The 21,970-nt window shown below is 39.1% G+C and overlaps 1 protein-coding gene across 2 annotated transcripts in view; it reads right to left on the bottom strand.

Annotated features, from left to right (window-relative positions):
• Positions 1–21,970, bottom strand: part of LOC121965014 (transmembrane protein 266-like) — a 61,491-nt gene that overhangs the window by 27,486 nt on the left and 12,035 nt on the right. For both annotated transcript variants that reach the window (XM_088079555.1, XM_088079563.1), the window contains exon 3: positions 12,958–13,149. In XM_088079555.1, coding sequence (XP_087935681.1) covers positions 12,958–13,149 — 192 coding nt within the window. The remainder of the gene's footprint in view (positions 1–12,957; positions 13,150–21,970) is intronic.

Below are 21,970 nucleotides of genomic sequence, written 5' to 3'. Positions count from 1 at the left end.
GAGACAGACAGAGATAAAACAAGACTGTGCATTATTTTCAGTCAAATTTATTAAATTTAGCATTTCCTGAGTCAGTTTAAAGAAGACAGAAAGTCTCCAGCCACACTAGCAGCTTGCAAGCATTATTATTTTGCAATTTGCAATTTAGAACAAAACACAGCTGAGGCTGAAAAAAAAATGTTGTCAGTTTTACAGATTCACTAAAGTCAATCATCTTTATCCTCTGGAAACCATGAATGCAAAAGAAATTATTTGTTTTAACTTTAAAAAAGTTAGTTTCTGGCCAGTACTAAAATTTAAAGTTGACTGAACTTGAGAAGACAAATTGAATCATTACAAATTTAAATTCAGTCAACTTAAAATTTTAAGACAACCTGGAGACTTACTTTTTTATTTTAATCTAATAGTTTCTTTTTAAAATAAAGATTTTAAGGCAACAGATTTTGAAGTATTTAGTGTGGGGAGCCAACTGACAGAATCCTTATTAACAATGCGTTGAAAACTATATTTAGTCATTTCTGACCACTAGAGGTCAGAAAGACTCAAAAGCAAATTATAACAATAAATCATGGCATCCTAACTCAACTTATTACATTACTCACATATCAGCAGTAACAGAAAAGCAAGGGCATCTGTCAATTTATTTTATGTAAGAAAAATAATGTTTCTGTAAAGTAATTTCAAGAGTTTTCTGTGCCCTCCACATATTACTAAATGGAATAAAACATGTTTCTGGCATGCAAGACAAGTACAGTTACAAAAATATTATTATGAATGTGGGTATAGATCACTGCCATTCAGTTTTGGCTTATTTTACTGGCTTTAAAGACACCATCTTTATTAATTTGTGTTATTGTCAAACCAGGACCTCCTACAGCCAGTGCTCCCAGCGGTGGTTTCAAGGCACAAGGCCCAGAGTTTGTTAATGTAAAATTATTGTGTATCTACAACCAAACAACATGCTGTGAAAAAGCACTTCAGTGTTTATGGAATTTGATTTAAACAGGGAAGAAAAGAAGGGACATGCAGGTGCAAGAAGACTGTCCTCTTTCTGAAGGAAGGATAATGAATTTCCTTTTGAACAAAATCACAGTCTGCTAATGGCAAATTCAGTCTCACCTGACAAAGCACACACCAGACAGGTCTGCATCCTATCCTCCCTCAGAAACAAATATCTCCAGCAGGCCCCACGTTTCAACAACCAATGCGCACACTCACAAACACACACATACACAATGCTTCATGCTAAAGCAAGCGTGGAAAAAGGGGAGTACCAACTAAGCATAAAATACATGCTGAGTTTCCCTGATGCTGTCAGATTGCAGGTAATTAATTTTACATTTGAAAGGTTCCCCATTACCAATGCCTGTGCGCCACTGATCACAACACATCAGCAGGGAAGAGGCAAGCCTTAAAACTCCTGCAGCACTTTCAGTAGAAACACAATCAGAAGAATAAATGACTGACCCTGGAATCAAGATACAAATCTCTGAGGGACTGACTACTGCTCAGAGATAGAGCATCTTTTGTTTTTTGGGGGATATTTTCACCTCGGCAATAGCTATGATAAGTAAATTATAACTATACAGCATTTACCCTAGTATTGTCTGGCAAGCATACCTTTTATTAAAGTCCTTCATTTGTTTGTGTGCAGCACGTGCATAAAAGCTTCTTAGTTTCATTCTAATCATGCTAGCATCAGTAGCTGATACTAACTATAGTGGTACTGTAGCTGGTTGATAAAGAAAATAAAAGGTTAAAATTGAAAGTGGGGCCCAGAGGTTTATAATCTGATGAAAATCATGGTGAGAATGTCTGTAAAAAGTACAGTTTAGAAATTGTTAAACTGGAAAGCTCCCAAAATACCTTTTTCTAAATAAATTGTCTCACCCTACAGAAGTGGGACAAGAGGGGTGGCACAGCCACAGATTTACATGATTTAGATTACATTTAACGTTCACCTAGATGCTTAAGTTTACTGAGAGCCCTTCCTCGTGTGCACAACACAGTGAACAAGGGCAACTGGTGTTCAGCTCGTCCTGTGGGAACGGTGGGGAAAGACTCATTTGTTTGTTACAAGGGGACAGGAAGGTCACTGTGTGTGTGTTTGTGTGTGAGCGCCCGCGTCGGTGTGTTCTGTATTCTAGGCATGTATACCATATGTGTGCATTCGTATGTGTGAAGCCAATCGGAGCCAGCCTAGATCAATATACTGTTGTTGACTGCGGTTAGTTACAGATCTCTGCTGAAATGGCAGAAGTGAGTTGATGTGAATAAGAAGTCATTGTGGAGCTCATTTAAAATGCAGCAAATGCAGCATGCAGGTGTAAATAGTATCTATCAATTAATATTATTGTTTTTATTTGAGCTACTTTGAGCCCCAGAAATAAGATGCAGTAAAAGCAAATATTCAAGTCCTGCTAGATCACACCAATGCTCTCTGGACAGAAATGTTTTTTGTGTATTTTTGGTGACTGTCTTTTAATATTGTGATACTATGCTGTATCGATTTTTCTCCCACCCCTAATCCTAATCCAATCCAATTGTGGTTGGGGGTAAAATGGGGGTTTAGAATTAATGTTGTTCCTACCAAGAGAAATGAACTTTTAAGCAATTAATGATGGTGAAACTTAACTACCTAACTCACTCATAATGTGGTGTTGTTGTTTTGTTCTGTTGGGCTGCTAAACTATTGGTGTATTTATAGAAAGAAGAGTAGTGGAGCGTGAGGGCAAATTACATCATTTTGAACAGATGCTGCTTTCAAAATAAAAGCACTAATTCAGCATTTTTTATAATTTTGAGAATCTCTGCCATAAAAAGTTCATCCATGTCCGTTCGTCCTCAAGACAGACAGAAAACATCTATTTGACAAACAATGAGCATTTATGTTCTTCACTACTCGGGCTAGTAACTATCCCTGTGGCAGAGGAATTAAGAAGCCTGGGAGATAACGGGGAGGCTGGCCACTCCCCGGGCGCTGTCTCAGACAACTTCCTGTGCTCCCTAATTAAATCAGGCCAAACTGCCTCGACCAGGTAAGAGCCTTCAGAGAATGCATTATTTCAAAAAGCAAGACTTAAACATTTGACTTTTTTTCCCTCCTTAAACAAAGTCGCAGTGTGTAAAATAAAGATTTAGAGATGGTTCGTTTTTTCTTCTAGAGAGAAGTAGTGTTAAAACTAAATGTCCATTTAATAACGTGGTAAAATACTGCGCAGGGTCTCAGAGCTATGCCCGCCACAAAATCCCCCAGAGATGGTTGTGATTATATGCAAGGGGCCACTTTTTTTTCTCCTTCTTTCTGAAACTTGCAAGCGGGCCAGTAGTTATTTCCAAAATGGAACATTTGGACCCTTGGCCTAAAGCTGGTGGGTGGCAGAGGGTAGGAGCACTTGTTTTTTCCTTCCCCCCCCCTTGCACACTACAGATTTAGATGAACCATCTGGTGTTGGTACCTAACCCTGGACTCCTTGCACATTTGGAACAGCCGTATCAGCAACATATGCTTCTGTCTCTGCGTCTGGCAGCCACACACCCATCACTGGGATGGGAGGTGACATCATTCTACTGCTCAGGTGTGCACTTGTAACAGCAGTGGGAGAGAGTTGGGGTGGTCTGCTGAGCCAGTCTGGCAACTTGAATCTTAAGATATTTCTACACTGCAGGCTTTAATGCACGTGTTAGCCCAATACTTCAGATAATAATAAGCCCAGGCAGTCCCCATATCCTCATACTCTGCCCTGACATTTCCTATAGCTTTTTTATGTGTGTATCATGGCACAGATGTTGGTATATGTTGGTAGTCACTGATTGAGTCTTGCAACAGCTTTTGGAGTGGTAAATGGACCTGCACGTCTATCGCGCTTTTCTAGTCAATCCACCACTCAAAGGGCTTTCACACACACACATTCATACACTGGAGGCTACCGTACAAGGTGCCACCTTTTAGAAACGCTCACACACACCCCTCCCCCAACAAAGTCACACACCAGCAGCAGCCTACACAAATACAAGCTGAAATGCACCAAAAGAACCCTTCAACCTAAAAAAAAAAAGTGAGCAAACAAACAAAAGCAGCTTGATGACTAGGAGGAGAGTGGGCGGCCATGAAAGTGCTGAACACAAGCCCACGCCACCTTGGTCCTCCCAGTATTTTTCCTAGACAGGAAGATGGATGGGCCCAACTCTATTAATAACTACACTCCACTTACCATGACGCCAAAACTGCTAACACTGCAACTGCCCCCTGATGCTAGCTAGAAAAACCACCTCCCACAATGTCGCCCACGTCTCTCCTGATAGGAACACTGTGTTAGGCAACAATACAGTAAACGGGTGCTGGAAATCTCCAACCTGTCCACCTTTCTTCACCCTCACCACAGGACTGTGAACCTAGAGGCTCGCGAAGGTGCCTCTGGTAGTTTTGGTGATGTGCTGACGAGCGTGTGCAGCATGATTTTGCAGTGATGAGAAAACACGGGCTGCTTCTTGGCATTTAGTTTAGTTACAGTGCAGATTGGGATTCAGTATGGGAAGACATACTTTGTGTGAAATCGAGGGCAAAAAAAACGATGGGAGGAGAAGAGACTGAGTGCGAAAAGAGTAAGAAACTGAGCAAATGGAAGGAAGAAGCAAGAGAAAAATCCAGATGAATATAGAAATATGTAGAAAGGTGCTGAAAGAGAGAGAAAGAAGAGCCTATCTAAATGTGCAGAAGCATCAATGAAGGAACACTATTGTTCCTAATGAGATGTGACAGCACAGTATAAACTGGAATATGAAGTGAACCATGATTACAGAGGATTAGATTAACAGCCACTATGTAGTGCAGTGAGAAAGCTTTTCATGCCTGGCATTGCTCCCTCTCTCTCAGTGTATAAATACTCTGTGTTTCTGTTCATGCATGCACAGATATGTGTGTGAGAGAGAGACAGAGGAGGGGATTTGTGTGAGTGACTACATTGCTGTCATGTGAAGTGAGGGCAGCGCCCTGTACGAGAGATAGCAGTAAGGTCAGCTCCACCTTCACAATGCTACAGGCTATGATATGCAAACATGGCTGACAGTAGGTGCTTCATCACACAGTGGCAGCTTGACAGAAGAGCCTTTTCTCTTGATTAATCCTCTCTGCTTGCATCCTGCTGTGAAACACACTGCAACCATACAGTACAGGCAAACCATGATATTGCAAAGCTTTGTTCATTTAGCATCCAATATATATATATATATATATATATATATATATATATATATATATATATATATATATATATATATATATATATATATATATATATATATATATATATATATATATATATATATATATATATACAGCCTGCAAGTTGTCTGTTGCTCCAAAAATGTAAATGTGTGATTTTTCTTTCCGCAGTTTCAATTTTAGGGACAACGAAACTGATGAGCTCAATAACTTTGAAATACGCTACAAGCTGGTACATTAAATTTGACACAAACTTTAAACACACCGCAACAGAAGATATATCTGTTTACTTCGCATATTTTTAATTTACACCCACTTTCTGTCTGGAATGATTCGATGAGAAAAGTTTTCCTGACAGCGAGGCATTCCCAAACCGCCAGTGAAAATAACCTCCACTCCTCACCCAATGAGCCGTCACCATGTTGATGAAACACCTCTGCCATGGTTGTGACATTTTCACTTTCAGGAGAGCGTGCTCTCGTTTTTGCCAAACATTACTACCGAGCATGCCTAAACATTTTCCATGCACAGCTTTCTTCATGACGCTTCTTCACTATCTCAGGGAGCCAATGAGCCAGCTAATGCAGGCTGGGAGTGGAGGGGTGTGGGGGTGAGGTGTGTTGGTGGTGCTGGTGGATGTGGGGCAATCCACCTTCCCAGGTAGAGTCAGTGGAGCAGCTAACAATTTCCTCTCCCACATATATTTTCATTTTGATGTCTGTGGATTGCCGTCCTACTGCCGCTGTCTCGCTGTCTTTCAACTTCACTTCATCATTCCACACGCCCATAAAAAAGGTTCATTTCCTCCGCCCCATTTCCCTAGAGGTGAGTTTAGCAATTGGTCTCTCTGCTCGATGCACTCTGGCTTCTCCCATCTGCATTCTGAAGCAAATACCTGATGGTGCTTACACACTTGTTATGACCCAACAAAGTCAACTCACGGGTAGCCTAATCGCTGACTAAAGACGCCCGCCCACTGCTGCAGGAGGCCGTCGTAAAACATGATGATGATGCACGGGCGTGGTGCTCGTGAATGTCATTTAAGGAGGCTAATGGCCGCTGTCTTTTGACAGGTAGATCAATACGGTAATGAGGAGAAGGAGGCATGGGCGTAATCACTGAAATCCCAGTGGTGCTGAAATATACAGAATAAAACAGAATTGGGTCCTGAAGGTGCAGCGGGCTGACTGACACATTCAGTGACATGCGCTCTTGCTACATCTCACTGATTCTAATGACGCGGCCTTAATGTCAGAGGGGGCCTCTTTTCTTCACAGTTTTTCTCTCTCAGCGCTGATTTTCACTTCGTGCCTGTGTTCTGTCTAAAAATCTCACAGGTTGGCAAAAACACATGATGTGATGCAAGCACGGTTCTTGATATTATAACAGAGCAAGAGGTAGAGGTAATAGTGATTAATGTGAGGGATTAGCGTGGCGTTTAAGGTATAGTGGAGATGTAAGGCACACATTACTGGAGCTCATGCCTGGTGGATTTAAATGGAATTTCATTAAAGCTAAACGAAAGAATGATGACTTTTACAACTCCCACTGGCAGCATTTTTACAGGAAGACATTTCACACTAATGACTTGAATATGAAATAGTGACCCCATCGCACTAAGCACAGTTTGAGTAAATTGGGCTCACTGGTAGAATAACCTTCACCGCAGTGACTGGTAAATCTGTTGTTAGAGCTTCTTACAGTAGGGGTTCTTACAATTTCTTAGCCTCGAGACCAGAAAGAAGAACTTTAGTCTCTGGCCCTCGAACCTAAACTCATTTGAAGATATTGGTAGCCTCGTTTTGTGATTACTCAACAACAGCAGCCCCGTGACCCAGTTATTGGCCTACTAGCTTAACAGCCTTACAGGTATTTCACAGGTTGAGCTACAACTGAAAATGCTGCATAAATAATTAATCACTGTACGCTGAATGTTTCCTAACAGCACCAGCTCCAAGACAGCGAGGACAAAAACAGCAAACATACACATGTCTATCCATTATGCATAGGGATGTAAATACATGCCATCACTGACCCTGATATGAAATAGGACACATGAGGGTTGTACTGGCTGTGATACAAGCGCAGTGTGAGTGTCGGCACCGCCTACTGTTGACGGTGTGTCTGTGAAATCCATCTGTTTCTGGCCATGACTGGCTAACTGAAGGGAACCAATGGAGTGAGACCTGATTTAGTGTCAAACGGCGTGCTTGGATGAGGGAGTGTGTATGGATTTGGCGTGTGCGGTGCTGGATGCTGTACTACAGCTTATGGTGTTTATGTGCATCCTAGTGAGAGCTTGCGCAGAGAGCCAGGTTTGAGTCACAGTTGCTGGACAGAATGGAAAGACGGGACAGTGAGCATGTTTTGCACGATAAAAGAAAAAAAAAATCAGTTAATGTTGTGAGTAATCAAAAGGACAGCTGTGATGTGACCTCATATCCATATGTTGCATTAGAATTTCACATTATCATGTTAAAGCTGACAAAAAAAACAAGGACCACGATCAGCAGGTCCTCAATTTAACAGACCTCTAACTTAAATAACGCAGCCTTGAAAATTACAGTATTCTCTCTGTTTATCTGTATTAGGAATGATAATGATAAACCCTTTGAAACCTAGAGTGACAAATTGTTAAAAAAAAAAAAAGTAAAAAAGTATATTTTGAAAATTATTTTTAAAATGTTAGGGAGAATATTTATAATTATCCTAATAACATATTTAAAGTTGTGTTCCACATATTTTATAATTTCTAAGCAAATTTCTCTCTCTTTTCTTTTCTTTTTATGAATTTTCAGGTGATTTTCTTGTAACCTTTTACGAATCCCTTGTACATTTTTAGGTCATTTCTTCTTTTGTTGTTCATTGCCTTCTTCCCATGTTTTTGAATGAAATTAAGCCAATTTGCACACGTTTCAAAGGGTTAATCAACAATTGATGAATCGGTCTTAAAAGATTTGATCAAACTTTAATTGATCAAATAAAGATCTGAAAAATAAACAATCTGTAGTGTTCTTTTACATTCAAGCTATCAGCAGAGGGGTGCATTAAGAAAGCCTGTTTCTTTGTCTAGCATCAGCAAACAAGGGGGAGTAGGGATGGTAAAAGCAAAAAGTGATCACCAAGTATTGATGCCTGGTTACATATAAATCATAAAAAACAAATTTAAATCAGTCTGTGGAAATTTGTAGGTCATAACCGACTTCTAAGTGTAGGCCGTGCTGTATTAATGACGTCAAACAACTGATGGTGCTGCCATATAAACCTTAAACAGCCTGCTTTTGATCACCCATTTCAAACCCAATAAAACAATAGAATATGACAGCATAGTTTGACAAAAGACTTATTATATGATATTAAGAACATGATGTTATTAGCTCCTGCGCTGCAAAATGTCGCTTACAATAAAGGCTCCTACTGTCAGTAGGCAAGGGGAGGATGTTTGGTCTGAAATGATGAATTGATCTCAGTTAACTTATGGATGCTGGACAACCCAGAGGTTGTCACTTAATGATAAATTGATGTTAATACTGAGCTACAGGGACAGCAAGTCAAGGACTTGGGGAGGGAGACTTAACACATGATGGATGATAATCATGCATACTATGTGGCATTTATGCAAGTGTGATGGTGTGTGTGTGTGTGTGTGTGTGTGTGTGTGTGTATGTGTGAGGCAGAGAGAGAGAGAGAGAGAGAGAGAGAGAGAGAAAGAGAGCTTTTTGGTAAAAAAAAAAAATGAAATAAGTGTAAGTCTGTTAAATGTGAAAGTACCCTACCATACTGACATATTGCATTACAAAAGCAGCAATTACTATGATATGTTGAGCAAAATGTTGACTAAGTGGTGAATTACTAAAACTTAATAATAGAGTGCAGTCATAGAGCAAAATGGATAGAAAATCTGAACTGTAAACAATTGTATCTTCTCAGAAACGTCTGGACTAACAAGAGACAGATTACAAGAAAAGAATTGTCAAGATGAAAGCCCCAGAGGCTGACATGTCCTGACTTTCAATCCCAAGTATGAGTCAAGCTCCACATCTTTAGGTGACCAATTAACTGAGAACACACTCAGAGTCAAAGTTTTAAGAAGAAAACCTGTACACCAAAAACAAGTTCACCGAAATGTACAGAGCCAGGTATATACATTGATATGCCTTTATTCTGACTGACAGGTCACCATGGTTGCAACTCGTCTATTAAAACAAACCCCAAAGCATACCCCTGCTTTATCTTCTATTTTACTCTAAAGGGGGCCATAGTTTACAAAATAAACATTGTGTTGTATTGAAGAAGACTTAAAACTAGCAACTCAGCTCATACACTCATGAGGAAAATATTTACTGAGGTAATAAATCAAATGAGAAGTAGTCATTTTCTCAGAGACTTGCATATAATCAGACTTCTTTTTGCAACCAGTGAAGTCACCTCCTGATGGCCTTTTTAAAGAATGCAAGCTTATGGCACTTCCACATTGACTTCACTATTTAGATCCAGATGCTGCGTCCACTGTTTTATACAGTCTATGGTCAAGCTCAATAAACAATGGATCCTACATTTCTCATCATGCATTGATAGCATCTTTTGGTTAGGCGCTCCCTGCTTGGGAAATGTCCACATCTTTCAAATCCACAAGTTTGTAACAGTTTTTCTGTTAAACATGTTTAGTGTCAAAGCTCAAACCAACATAACCCTGATGGCATCACCAGGGTTGTTTAGTCAGACTTTGGAAAGTTACCTCCAGAGCCCCATACGTGTTTATTACATTGAAATTCTGACCTGTACACTAACAATCTACATTTTCAGTAGCTGGCATAACCTTTATCTAACTGGGGTTGGCTTCTATTGCAACTGAAATTATCTAGAATGTCTTGTATCAATGCATTTTAGTTCAGTCATATTACAGGTGAGGTTACAAAATGTAGAAATAAAAGGTGCAGCATGTGAGGCTACTTCAAAGGACTGACATGACAGGACACACTGAGGGTGCTATTTAGACCATCTATAGTGCGTGGTCTAAAGCACACGGCATAAATGCGTTTAAAGGGTGCCAAGGTCCACTTTGGTAGGTAAACGGCGGATAATATCGGCACCAGGTGCGGCGCACGGCGCAGAGGGGTTGTATTTAGACTCTGTATTGGTCATGGTTGTGTTTTGGGTGGAAGTGAATTAACCAATCTGTGTGTCAGCTCCCATTCCCTTTAAACGCCAGGCGCCCGGAATTGGCGGATTGCGATCTAAATGACGGATTTGGCGAATTACAGATGTGACAGGTGTTTTACTGAAGAACCCGATATGCTTGTGCGCGGGTTGAAGGCGCATGAGCAGATGATTTGTGGAAGCAGCAGATATCCACCAAAAGCAGGAGGTAAAGAAGCAATGAGAGGACGTGGCGGTGCAGGTTCAGTCATTTTTTGGAACCTCCAGAACGGCCTTACAATGCAGAAAAGTGTACAATGATGTGAGGATGTGAGCTAAAAATCAAGCAGAAATGGGAAGAGCCAGCTGATCTCTTAGTGCGCGTGTTGATGCTGGCATATTTGGGATAACCGGCACCGGCACACGTAGTTCAGCCTCACGCCTTCCTATGTCCTGTAATGTGACCTCATTTATGTCCAAGAGGCGTTCGTGACGCATATCAATGTTGTGCAACACACAACATGCCACAAATGCTCCGACTTTGAGGGCTGTATTGTGATGTTCCACCTGACTTATCCAAACATCTGAACCGCTGGCAGGTGCATCTTGCTATCTGAATAATCTGCCATTTAAATAGCAGGAAACAGACTGCGCCTTTGACTTCAGATCAGCTTTTATTTGGTCAATGGCACATTCGCTTTTTGTTGCCTCAAAATCCACCAACAGCGCACCTGACCACACCTCACTTTAAGACCGACACCCTCAGGGGTGCACAGATGGGCGCAGGTACATTTGTCATTTAAAGGACGTGGGCGCCGGGCGTGAAAATGACAACTGCATCGGTCTGACACTTGACAACTGCGCGCCGCCTCGCGCCAAACGTAAGATAGTCTCTCCTGGAATTCACAGCTCTCCCATGCCTCCTTTTTGCTCATGACTCCATAGTGATTGCTCCATACTAGACACCGGTGGTGCGGTAAATGTAACATTAATAATCTGCAGTGAATATGATTTTTTTATGTTTTCAGTGCAGAAATTTGGTTTAAAAAAATCACATATAATATCAGACTGCTGACAGTGGGAAGTTCAGTGAAGTTTGCTCTGCATCAATCAGGTCTTCAACACTCAGTGTGAAAGGTGGACACCTCCATAGTAGAGCTGTATGTTTAGATAGAACGAGTAAGAATGAGGGGCCTAATACTGCTGACACTGGCTCTCAAGCCTGATGCGTTGTCCAGTGTAATCACCTCAAAGCAAAGCTGCCAAGTTCAGAATAATAATTTGTTTCAGCAGGCTTTTTTTCTGAGCAAACTTTCACTTTATGAATGTATGTACTCACAACAATCCTTTAATAAAGTGTATTTTGTATTTTTCATAAAATTCGCACACAAAAGAAAATGTATCTAATAAGTCATGTTGAATCAGATGATGCTGCAGTTAATGTGCATTTTAAATTTCTAATTTACCTTGTGTATGGTTTTTGACGATTCATGCCAGAAGCCAGGCATAACACTAACTTCACAATAATCATCATGATCAATGAATTTGAGTTTGTGGTTGCAAAAATGTTTTACTTGAATTTGTGAAATATAACGGGGGAAAAAAAGAGTTTTGCTTTTTTCTGCCGTTACAGGGGTTTTTAGGGGGGAGTTTTTCCTTAGTCGATGTGAGCGTCTAAGGACAGAGGGGTGTTGTATGCTAAAATTGAATTGAATTGACTAATAGTATCAAGAGTAAAACAAAAATTACTGGGTCACTACTGCAGCAAACATAACACATACAAACAAGTAACACTTTGCCCCTCTGTTATTGTTGGTTGTGTGACTTCGAGCCTGATGACTATAAACACAAACTCTGCCAATCATCCCACTTCACAGTATTAGTTTCAATCATATAATTTCTTCAGATTTTTGTAGAGAAAGGTTTTCCTATATGATAATGCATTGGTGATGTAGAACAATTTGAAGGTGACTTAAAGCTCTTGAAGAAGTTTTTTTTTTTAGAAATTTGTATACGCCATGACGTGAAATCGGCAATATTAAGAATACTGAGCAAGAGAAGATGGGGAATCATCTGTAGCCTTCAGAAATAAGTGAAGAGTTGCATACAGGTAAAAGACTGATCAGTTTCCAAAATCTGGTCCATCTTTCAAGTAAACACGATAAGCTCAGGGCATAAGAAAGATGGGAAAGTAATGTACAATTGGTGTCTTCACAGGAGTGATATGTTTAGTTGTGTTTAGGGGTCAAGTCTTTTGAGTTCCTTAAACAAATCAGTGCTCATAATGTGCAAGAATCTGTTGGCTCAACACTGACTGTGAGTGTGTGTTTGTGCCACTTCCAAATGATTTCAGAAAAGTCACCTTCAGTAGAAAAAAATACCATCAATGTGCCACTCACACCTCCCTGTTGCCAAACTGTTCACAGAAGCAAATTATTGTCACTGTGAATTCACTCAAAAAGCCATTTGAAACCAACAAATGATCACGTCTGTCACTCACACTTGCCACAGAAGCAAACCATACTCAAAACAAACAAACCAAAAGTATCCATCACATAGAGCAATCCTCACTATACAACAGTAGTTTTACTCACCCTTCCCTGTTTTCATCTTCATCTGCATTGGAGAGGAGCTGTGAGCCAGCCAGCGAGAGGTCCAGAGCTGCTAGGGGCAGATCTCTGTAGCCAAAACTCACCAGCTGGACTGGAGGAGCCAAGCACTGGTTCTCATCCTCCACTGGCTGCGAGATGATCTCCAAGTCCGACAGACCTGCCTGCTCCGCTTCCCTAGTTACATGCCAACAGCAGCAACAGAAAGAAAAAAGACACACACACACACACACATGCAAGTACAAAGAGGAAAGAAAATAGAGAAAGGCATACATTACTTTAAAAGCATGTACATTTCCACGTGTGCAGAGAAAGTACATCACACCGGCAAAATGAATTTAGAATTTATGCTGTTCTGGAAATTTTTGAGTAGATGTTATGTCTGACTTTCAGAAAGAAAGATACCACATTAGTGTCACTTTCTGAAGAAGAAGATATCCTTCTTTTTAACATTTCAGGTAAATATTTAAATACTTTACACATCAAAATCAGAGCATAATGACATTCATCAATTATCATAAAAATAGTAAAAATAGCCCAGATGTAACAGAGCAGGAGAAAAGGACAGAAAGGGTTTTGTTGAAGTGTATACCTATGAGCACAAAAGCAGTGCAGATAAAAAACACTAATTATTCAGCCAGGCAACTTCACTAAGAACATATTCTTATTTACAGTGATGGCCTTAGGGAGGAAAGGCAGGGTCCGAGAGGGTTACACACAAACACCCACTGTAGCACCAGGGAGCTACAGAGCACTCACACAGTCCTCCACTGCTGAGGACTGGAGGAGCTGCAGGTACAGTGCCTTGCTCAAAGAAGTGATTACTCAGGGGGTAAAGTGTGTGTGTGTGTGTGTGTGTGTGTGTGTGTGTGTGTGTGTGTGTGTGTGTGTTGTGACTATCCAGATTTTTTTAAACAGTCGGGAATTGAGCAACTATTATAATTCACTCACAACCCAAAACATTCAGATAAAGGTGAACTTGCAGGGAGGAGAAGAGGAAAATGAGAGATAAGAAACAAACGCAGGACAGTTGAGTACTGAGAGGCAAATAGATCTGATATGTAATAATTTTAGAGTTTATATTGAAGACAATATTGTAATGATAGAAGGTTTTTGAAGTAAACATCTCTAGGGTTTGTACCATCTTCATAATTTTGCTCAAATAATTATTTAAATGCCTCATTAGTATTCATCATCATAGTATTAAGTCACTTTAATCAAATTGAAAACCTTGCAAACAATAGTGTATCTCTCCAGGTTATGCAACTTAGCAACTTAGCAAACTACGCAGCAATAGCGCATCCACAGCTTCAGTAAGGTTAGCTAACAAGCTAATGTTAGCTAGCTAATAAGTAGGGTAATTTTATTATAATACAGTGCTGCAAGGACAACAGTTTTTGCAGGCTGATGCAGAGGTTAGCATTGCCCTGGTTTGTCCAGCAGGATAATTGTCCCGAATGAACAACATTTCTTATATTTTTTAAAGCTTAAATGCAATCACCAGACGAAAAACGTGAACATTAGGCTATAAACGAACAACACCGTGGTAGCATGACCACAACGAGGCTGTAAATTTGTGTTTGGAGTGAAGACGCTCTGTTGTCTCATTGTATTTTCAGAAATAAAATGCATTTGGATCACTTTTGACCCACATGTAGTAAAAATATGTTACATTTGAGGTATTTTGTAAAGTTCCTGGAATATCAAATAATGAAATTTTGTCATTAAATATAAATATATTGGGGGGGAAAAGGCCAGCCTGATCATTTTCAACATTAGGGTAAATTAAAAAAAAGATTACCATAAATTCAGATCTAGTTTAGTTACTACCCTGAACAGTTGTCTTTTACAGTCAATGCATTTGTTGTCAATATTTTGCACTTATTAGGTTTTAATTAGAGAATTTCAACAAGAAAGTTTAAATGAATTCAGTAAATAACAGGCTGGATTTAATCTAATAACTATGCTAACCTGCCATTGTGTTCATATCAGCAAACCTTTGCCCTACACCTTCATCCACCTAAGGTCTTTAAACCTGAATATCTAAACACAAGGCTCCTCAGTTGTGGGCCAGCAGCATGTAACCCAGCGTGCCCACAAGCCCCAGTTGTGTAAAAGTTAGGCCATCTCAGTAGAGCGTGGAGGTGGAAACAAATGCTGAGTGCAGCTGCAGACTGACTGTGTGTGCCCTGTGGTGTGTATTTTTAGACCAGAGCAGATGCTGGTGTATCATGTCTGCTGTGACGTCATCCCCTCTCCCTTTGTCAGCTGAAAGGATCCCCACTCTCCTTCAAACGTCAAAGGAAGTCAGGAAAAGGGTGAATGGGGAGGGGAAACGAGAGGAGGAGTGGGAGAAAAGGCGGGTGGATATTAGGGGTTATACAACAAGTACAGGGGAGGGCAATAAAGAAACAAGGAGCGATGAACAATAAAAGAAGAAAAGATGGATAAAAAAATAAATGGACCAGAGAGACTGGGCTGTAAGCAAGATGCGCGAGGAAACGAGGCAAGGGAGGGAAGAGAGGCACAAAAGTTCAGGAGGAGGACTAGTCGTAAGAAGATGAGGTTATACATAAAATTAAGAGAGTGAAGTAAAATGAAAAGGTAAAAGAAGAGAGAAGCGGAAACATAATTGAGTACAGATAGATAGTGAAGAAGATAATGAAAATGTAGGGACGACAACATTAGAAAGAGGAAACAAGGTGGTGAGAGAGAGGAAAAGGTACCTCCACTTTCTATTATACAAATATCATTAAATTCCAAATTTTACAACAAAATCACACTTTTAAATGGACAGTAAATCATGAGCTCCTGTGTGTAGCTTCATAATCACATGATATTACTATTTTACCTCTTGGTTTACGCACTCATAAAACAAAGAAAACAACTGTAGTGATTGTATTCATGGTTGTGTGCAGAGAAAACACCACAGATATTCCCAGAATCTATATGCTATATACTACCATACTTTATCCATCTTGAGTTTCTGAATTTTTCACTCTTTCGCCTTCAAAACTACCGTGAGAAACAGCAGAGTGACCTAAAACATTCAGAGGAGAGACATACAATCTGACAGACAGACATACCTTCAGGAAAGGACAGACAGGTAAACAGACAGGACAGGACACATAGATATGGAGGCAGATAATATTAACCTCCCGACACGCACACACGCATGCGCGCGCACACACACACACACGCACACCATGACCCTGTTCCACAATACAACCACAGTTTATTAAAAAATACAGTGATAATGTCAGTGCTAAAGGACCTTTGATGCAATCTGGAGTGACCTGAGCTGTTGGAGGACATCCTAATATCTGCGAATGAGGTTGCGTGTTTGCATGTGTGTGTGTGTGTGTGTGTGTGTGTGTGTGTGTGTGTGTGTGTGTGTGTGTGTGTGTGTGTGTCAGGGAAGTCTGTTATGGGAATTATGATAACGTCAACAAAGCAATCAAGGCTGATCTGATCAAAACTCTGACTCTGTGACCTTAACACCGGGAAGTGAAGAAGTAACCAGCCAAATACGGATTTTCTATAAAATAGTAATAAGCATAAAACATGACTTTTTTTTACACTTTCATTCAAGGCACCAAGCAGCTCCTCAGTTAGCCATGAATATGTAACTTAAACATGAGTGACCACACTGGAAAACAAGAGGATCATGCTAAGTGAGCTTTGAGTGGTAGTGCTGTTGAGGTGCAATGAGGTGAATAAACTATGTACCTTTTTTACTAAAATGAATGGAGAGCAGTGTTGATTTAAGCACATTTTCAGTCATCTTAAGCATTAAAGCTGTTGGCAGGAACATTTGAAACATGATAAATTAGGGACCCTTGTGTTCTTTAAGGGGGAACGCCACCAATTTTACAAAGTCTGTTTAGAGGTCTTGGGGAGTCCTTCGAAAGAAAAGTTTTACAAAGCTTTTTGTGTCTCCAGAAGGAAGTGCAAAAGTCTTGTAAATTGCCTCAAGTGATGTCATTTTAATCAATGTCATTTGGGGCTAAAGACTGCAAGTTTGAAAATTTAAAGGGTGTTCGAAAGAAGTAAGTTAACAAAATCTCTGTAGCCCCCTCTTCATCTTTGCTTGAAGCGAGCCAGACCATCTTCATTTCGAACTCGTAAAATAAATGACAATGAAAAAAAGCACTGGAGAGGGACTCAAGTTTTTCTTATTTTGGCTTAGGTGAGGCACATACAACTTTAAATGGTAGTCTTTTGTGTTTATTTTAGTATCCTCTAAAAGTCAAATCCCTAGAAAAGGTTTCAAAGGTGTGTTTTCTTTAAAAATCTGCAAAATCACACCATTTATCATAGCCAGAACTGTAAAAACAGAAAAACAAAGTTTGCAACAGTCTTATAACACATTGTTTTTTAAGGAGGACTTGCATTTTGCTTAAGAAATTAGATGTTTGTTTTGGTAACTAACGCCTGGGCTATTTGCTAGTTGCATTTGCTCCAGAACAACCTGCATTTGGTGTGAATACAAAAATATAAGTTATTTATGGTAGAGGGAGGGTTATTCAACAGGAAAAACATCTATAGCTGCGGGGGGTCAAGATGAAAAAAAGTCACACCCCGGCCACCCCCAGCTCATTTTGATTACTCTATAAAGCCTCGTAGTTTAAGCCATAATATCATATTATAAAGTATTAGTTAATATTTATGATGCATTCATGAATCTGCAAATTAATTGGTAAGTTGTCACATAAATGTAGTTGAGTAAAAAGTATGATATTTACCTCTGAAATGTAGTGGAGTAGAAGCACAAAGTAGCAGAAAATGGAAATACTCAGGTAAAGTACAAGTCCCTCAAAACTGTGCTTAAGTAGGCAACAATACTAAAGTAAATGTACTTAGTTCTTTCCCACCACTGTTGGCATAAATACATTTAACTGTTTGGCCAACTCTAGTCACAAAATGTTTCATGATAGCAGTAAAGAATTCTGTTTCTACACAATAATGATTACTAAAAACTACAAAGGAACACATTTCAATGTTTCCGAAAATTAAGTCATGTAGTTTGATTGTAAACAGGGTATCAGAGTCCATTAAAAAGCATTGAAAGAGAGCTTGTTTATCATATTTTTTCCTGGGGGAGGATCCCACCAGACCCCTATACAGAGGTTTGGGCTAAGCCCCAGATGTTCTCAAGCCCAGGAAATGCACCTGGGCATGAGGTTTTCAAAAAAGACAATATCTCCATTTCTGCTGGAGATGTAAACTGTCTAACAAATTTTAAATGAGCACAATTGGTAATTGCTAAATGGTGAGGTACTTTTTTAATACTAGTTTTACAACAGTTCTAGAAAGCTTAATCTAGAATCAAAATTTCCCTTATTAATATACTGAAAGATATACAGACATACTGCAAAAAAAACTGAGGTTACAAAACAAATAATTTGTTAAAAATCACAATAGTTGCATCTGGAGTTGGAATGTAGATTTCCAAAAACAAATCTAACTGGCACATTTTGCTTTAGTGAAACATTAACCAGCAGTTAAGCTATTTAAAAAATCCTACCATAATATATTGTAAACTTAACCAGAACCAACAATAACGAAGAGCAGCTTCATTCAAAAAACCTAACAAGTGAACAAATGGACAGTATATGAACACCAACAGTGCATGAACACAAGAAAAAAAGGCACCAGCTGTAGTTATGTTACCACAGCAAATGCACTGAACTCAACCAAATGAACGAGTCACAGCCATTGTAAGCAGGTGTATTCTCAATAACTGTTTCAGGTGAGTAAGCATGTTCCTGTTGGCTAAAGAGTCATTTAGCTTTATACCTTCTGTGTACCATGGAGATCCTTCAAACCTCCTGTATAAAAAGGCCATATTCATCTATAAAGTCTTATTTTTAGTGGTCACTTTTCTTTAATACTGACCACCACAATCAGTAAACCACCCCTGAATAAGAGAGGCGACATGCTCTCCTGTGCTATTCAAGAGACACAGTAAGTAGGCGCAACTCAAGCAGGTTGAAAGACAGTCAGTACAACACAAAGTTAAATAACGACACATTAGAAAATAACTGAGATAATTAATTTGGTAAATTGCAATTAATTGCAGAATTTCAATTGTTAATTCACAATTAATTACAATTTTTAATCCCTTTTACATTTCCTTTATTTTGCATTGCAAATCAGTTATGAAGTCTTTATTGACAAAGTAGAGCAAGTCTTACCAAATTGTTTTGATTAAGAATCAAATGACAGCAAAAAACTGCATGCAACTAGCAAAAGGTTGGCATGTCTGTAAAGGGGAGCCTCATGAGTGCCCACAGAACCCATTTTCACACAGATATCTGGAGGTCAGAGGTCAGGGGACCCCTTCTAAATGACCATGCCATTTTTCTTATTTAGCCTAACTTTGGAGCATTATTCAGCTTCCTGAGAAGCTAGCATGAAATGGTGCCACTGGATTCCTCTGGTCTTCTAGTTTCATATGATACCAGTGTTATTGCTCAAGCTTTTAAACTCAGCCCGGTACAGTCTGAAAGACAGGAATGTCAAACATGATGTGAAAAAATTAAAGCACTATGTACAGACCTTAATCACATGCCGGTTAACACATTTACACTGACAGACCTAGACAGAATACAGACTGATGATTCTTTATACTGGTATAAAGATGTAAGTTAAAGGTGAAAGTTTCTTTAAAAAGTACTGGTGGTAGCCATCCCCAGGAGTACTTTATCATCTCTGCATGTATACCATACAACAGCAGCTTTATTTGTTTTTCATTAATAAAAACCCTTTGTTTCAGGAAGAAGTGTTATTGCAATCTAGTCTCAAGAGCTGCTGCCCTCATCCCAATTTGATGGGATTATTTCCCTCGACAAGAAGTCCTTACATTTGTTTGAAGATACATTTTCTATATATAGTGGGGCGGCATAGCTAACCTATTGTTGTAACTGTTGTTTTGTGATAAAAGCACCAAATTTGGTACAAATATAGCTTAATGTATTAAGAAAAAGTCTAGATATCGGGCCACTGCAGACTGGCGTTCTCGTGACCATGGCTACCATTTTCCAAAATGGTTGCCTGCTGTTACTGGTATATAGCACTTTAGCCAACCCCAAGCTGCTGCGTTCATTTTTTTCAACACCACAAATATTGATTACGTACACATTAAAGTGAAATATGTTTTATCCAGTCAATCTTATTTATAAAGCCAATTATCACAAAGCACAGTTTGCCTCAGGGGGGTTAGTGTAAGGCAATAATAAATGAAAGAAAATGCAACAAAATGATGAAAATGCCTGTGCATGTTATAGTAATAACTGGATTCAACTGCAGCAGCGGAGAAAACAGCTGCATATTAACATGGGCCATGTAACAATGCTCAGTAAATGTACTGCCACTGAATGTTGACATCAAGAAAATGTCAGCATTCTACATAATTATCTATATGTTACTTATGTACTTTAAATGACAATAATAACAATTGTTGTGGTATCTCTCTCTGGTAAAATAATAGAACAGTCTTGTCTGCTTCACGGTACAATGTAATGAAAATACAATGTAGGCCATGGCAACCATGTCTGCCAAATTCGGTGCCTTTATCACAAAATGAATGATTGTTATGATATATTGAGCTATGCCGCCCCACTAATAGTGAAACCAACAGTCACCAGAGGCTGTGATGCTGTTGATTCATGGACAATGCAATATGTATTGTATGAGTGTAGAAAAATTGATATTAAAGTACAAAACAGAATATTCCTTCTTTTTCTAAAAGCAGAAACCTTGCTTGTCTGTTAAATGTAAGTAAGGTATAGATAAAAAACATAGAGGGATACAAATAAAATGAATAGAATAAGAGAATGACAGCAGGCAGAAGATGTAAGGAAATCTGTAAAATGTAAATTTAAGAAAGCTAGTCTAAAAATAAAGTTAAAAAAGAACAAACTTAAAAGAGGACATCAGATTCAGTTAGCTTTATACCCTCAAACAAGTTATAAAGAGGTAAGGACATCTGTGATGAAGGAAGTGATCGTTCTGAAGCAGGCTTTACAAGTGATCAATTGATGCAACAATTGGCAGTCATTATTTTGCTTTATATGCCCTAAAAATCTTTATACTCATGAGCAAAGCAGGCCCACACAAACAATTATTCTGCTAAAGATCGAAAAGTTGTTTATTTCGCTTGATAGATTTATGTATTTTGTGTTTTGTCTTCCTGCTGGTTTGAGGTGGGCTGGGCTCTATTTCTGAGCACCAATCAGGATTTAAAGGTCCCATAAAAAGCCACCAGTCCATGTCATGTAAAGGTGCTATCTAAATACTGTCTATGTATCAAAGCACTCAATTCAAAGAGAAATGTTGCCTTTAAACAAGCCATCTGGACTAGTGTGAAGTTGTGATGTCACAACTATTAAATATATAATTTCAGACTGACACATTCACATTTTAAATTGGTCCATTTGTATTTCATGTTGCAGTGTTTTGCAGTGTCTGTGAATGACATCAGCTGGCAACAAGTAAACATTGACCAAAGCTGTTGTCTAGCAATGCAATTTCAGTAAAACAATGTATAGCGATAGAAAGAGCTACAGTGACTTTGGTTGCAAGACCCCCAGAAATACTAACCAATCAGAGCAGACTGGACTTTTTTGGGAGGGGGCTTAAAGAGACAGGCACTACAACAGTGTCTCAGAAAGAGAGTTAATACAGGTATATTTAAGCACTGTATGAAGAAATTAATTTGATTAGAACTTTTAAGCATGTAAGCATGTTCTAACAGAAACCAAAACTACAAGTATGAGCCTGAAAATGAGCATAATATGGGACGACAGTTGTCAGGATGCAAGGCCAGCTACTGTAAGTTTTTGACTGTTAAACTCTTAATACATTATACCCAACAATGTCTGTTTAGTTTTTTTTTTCAACGTTGCACTATGGTTAATGCATATTTTATCATGCATATTTAAGGTAATAGCTAAATGCATACACTTTAAAGTTTTCAGGGGATTTAAATTACAAG

This window comes from Plectropomus leopardus, chromosome 1 (assembly GCF_026936395.1).
Source record: "Plectropomus leopardus strain MGB_pleo_1.0 chromosome 1, ASM2693639v1, whole genome shotgun sequence".
NCBI lineage: Eukaryota > Metazoa > Chordata > Actinopteri > Perciformes > Serranidae > Plectropomus > Plectropomus leopardus.
The sequence above is the reverse complement of the archived record's forward strand: the minus strand, read 5'-3'. Positions and strand labels throughout refer to the sequence as shown.